Below are 2,294 nucleotides of genomic sequence, written 5' to 3'. Positions count from 1 at the left end.
GAATTGAGGCAGTTCTGAAGGCAAAAGGGGGTCCAACCCATTACTAGCGTGGTGTACCTAATAAAGTGGCTGGTGAGTGTAGACCTGCAGCAGTGTGAACACAGCTGAAGATTGTTTCATGAAATATTACAGAACACAGGTGTGTGTCTTTATTTCTTAGATTAACATCACTAAACTAACCGTGAGGACCGATTCTGCTAATTCACTAACAGAGTGCTAAATCAAACAACGTGTTAATTAATAGGTAAATATCTCACCTACAGTAAACTGTTATCAGCCATGTCAAACACGTCATAGAACTTTGCTTTATCTTAACAAACAWCCCTTTTGTTGTAGGTAGCAGCAGTAAATGAACCCGTTCTGCAGAAACTGTTTTGCATGGTGTTATGTGAACAGCCGTCTGAGATGCAACACTTGCTTACTTATTACTCTGATGCAAAAATGATGCAAAAACCAACTGGTCTTAGCTGAGAATACCTGGCAGGTAACCGCACTTCAGGTCTGGAACCAATGGAGCCTGACACGTATTCTTTTAACTTATYGTTTCATCTCATTTTCTGAGCATCAATACATTTGTTGGACGTCATAAATCCTCTCTGATGATTTAAACTGAGTTTGCAGACTGCCATCTACTTCAGGTGAGACATCAAATTTTAAAATAATTTTACAACTTCTACTTCTAAAAGCAATTAGTTGACTAACATCTCAGGAGTTTCTAAAAAGTGCTTATGGCCTCAAAAACAAAAGTCGCAACATAATATTCGGCTATTGGAGAGTAATCTGTACCAATCTTAATTATAAAAGATTTTTTCCTAGAATATCTGTTTTTATTTTAATACAATCATATTTGAGCATGACTACCTTTTTTTTAATACTAAAAATACAGTATTAAGGTTTACAATACATTGCATAATTCAACAGAACCTGTAATAAACAAATGACTGTGATACTACAAAGTAAACAAACAAATAAATAAATAATCTGCAGCTTGAAATGTCCGTGGACCCCTGGGGGGACCGTGAACCTCATGTTGAAACCATTACTTGGGTCAATCAGTGCGTGCCACGTAAGCTTCAGCCTCTCGGTGTGCAACTTTAAATCATTCTCTTCCGAGGTTAAAAATAATAACAACCATGTTCCGTCACTTTAATATTGCAACCACTACTTGAAGAGTTTACGTTTTTTCTTTGCTCTAACTTAGAGCAAAGAAAAAAGCGTAGTTTCAACTCGATTAACTGCTGCTTGGCTGTGCTAATTAGCCGCTATGCTAATAGCGCCGCTTGAATTAAAAGCCATGAGCTAAGAAGCTAACTAGCTTAGATGCTAACTAGCGAATGTGCCGGTAAACGCTTTTACCGATTAAACAAGAGGTATTTTTTAGTATTCTGCGCATATAAAGATTATTGAAGACAAACAAATATTTTTGTAGATCAATTTACTTAATGTCGTTTAAAAAAGTTCTTTTTTTTTTTTTTTTTTTTTTTTTTTTTTTTTTTTACTTACCAAGGTGCGTAAAACATGACAAAGTGGGGTGCAGTGGGCACCGCCTCGTTAAACATCTCTACTGTGTATGTGTGCTTGGCATGGTCATCTTCTTCTGCATCATCGTCGCAAAACACACCCGCAAACAGTAACGACATGTACAAAAAGCAGAATAAAAAACGTGGACAATTCGGTGTAGCAGCCATGGTGGTACAAGTGAGCGAAGAMTGTAGCTGCTGATGTGAAAGGGCAGCCTTTCAATGAACACGCCCCCTTTGTATTTGAGTCGTAAAGTTATAAAGAATCGGGATGGGACGCGCCCACTGTATTTGCAAGTGCGCACGAAGCCARGCTGTTGTGAAGATCTGTGGCAGGAAGCAAACGCCTTGCAGCTCTCGTTCTAAAAGTTCAAACAATTCAAGAAAACTTTATTGGATGCGAGATTTGCTGCACAGCACATTTGAACAAATAAATGCTGTACTTCACTAAGCAAAGAAGGGGAAAACATGAGAAAAAGCAGATATTTTCCTCTACTGATCAAAATATGAGAAAATTACATATATTTATAATTATATAATTATATATAATTATAATTAATATAATACAGACTGCTAGTTGGAATGTCAAAATGATACTGTAATTTAAATACACTGACCTCAGTGAAATAATTTTTAGTGACAAGAAAGAAATTCCTGAAGCATTYAACTGGTTACAAATTCTAAAATAACTCCCAGGCTTCATAATTCAGGCTCTCTAGGATGCAACCAAATTGCTCAAAATAATTTATTTAATTGTTAGAAATTGATTAAAAA

The 2,294-nt window shown here is 36.3% G+C and overlaps 1 protein-coding gene across 1 annotated transcript in view; it reads right to left on the bottom strand.

The window, feature by feature from the left end:
• txndc5 (thioredoxin domain containing 5) overlaps positions 1-1,746 on the bottom strand; it is a 9,746-nt gene extending 8,000 nt beyond the window's left edge. The window contains exon 1 of the mRNA XM_014026558.1: positions 1,504-1,746. Within this exon, the coding sequence (XP_013882012.1) occupies positions 1,504-1,688 (185 nt within the window). The 5' untranslated portion in view covers positions 1,689-1,746. The remainder of the gene's footprint in view (positions 1-1,503) is intronic.
• Positions 1,747-2,294: the final 548 nt, after the last annotated feature.

Source organism: Austrofundulus limnaeus, unplaced genomic scaffold (assembly GCF_001266775.1).
Source record: "Austrofundulus limnaeus strain Quisiro unplaced genomic scaffold, Austrofundulus_limnaeus-1.0 Scaffold567, whole genome shotgun sequence".
NCBI classification, from domain to species: Eukaryota; Metazoa; Chordata; class Actinopteri; order Cyprinodontiformes; family Rivulidae; genus Austrofundulus; species Austrofundulus limnaeus.
The sequence above is the reverse complement of the archived record's forward strand: the minus strand, read 5'-3'. Positions and strand labels throughout refer to the sequence as shown.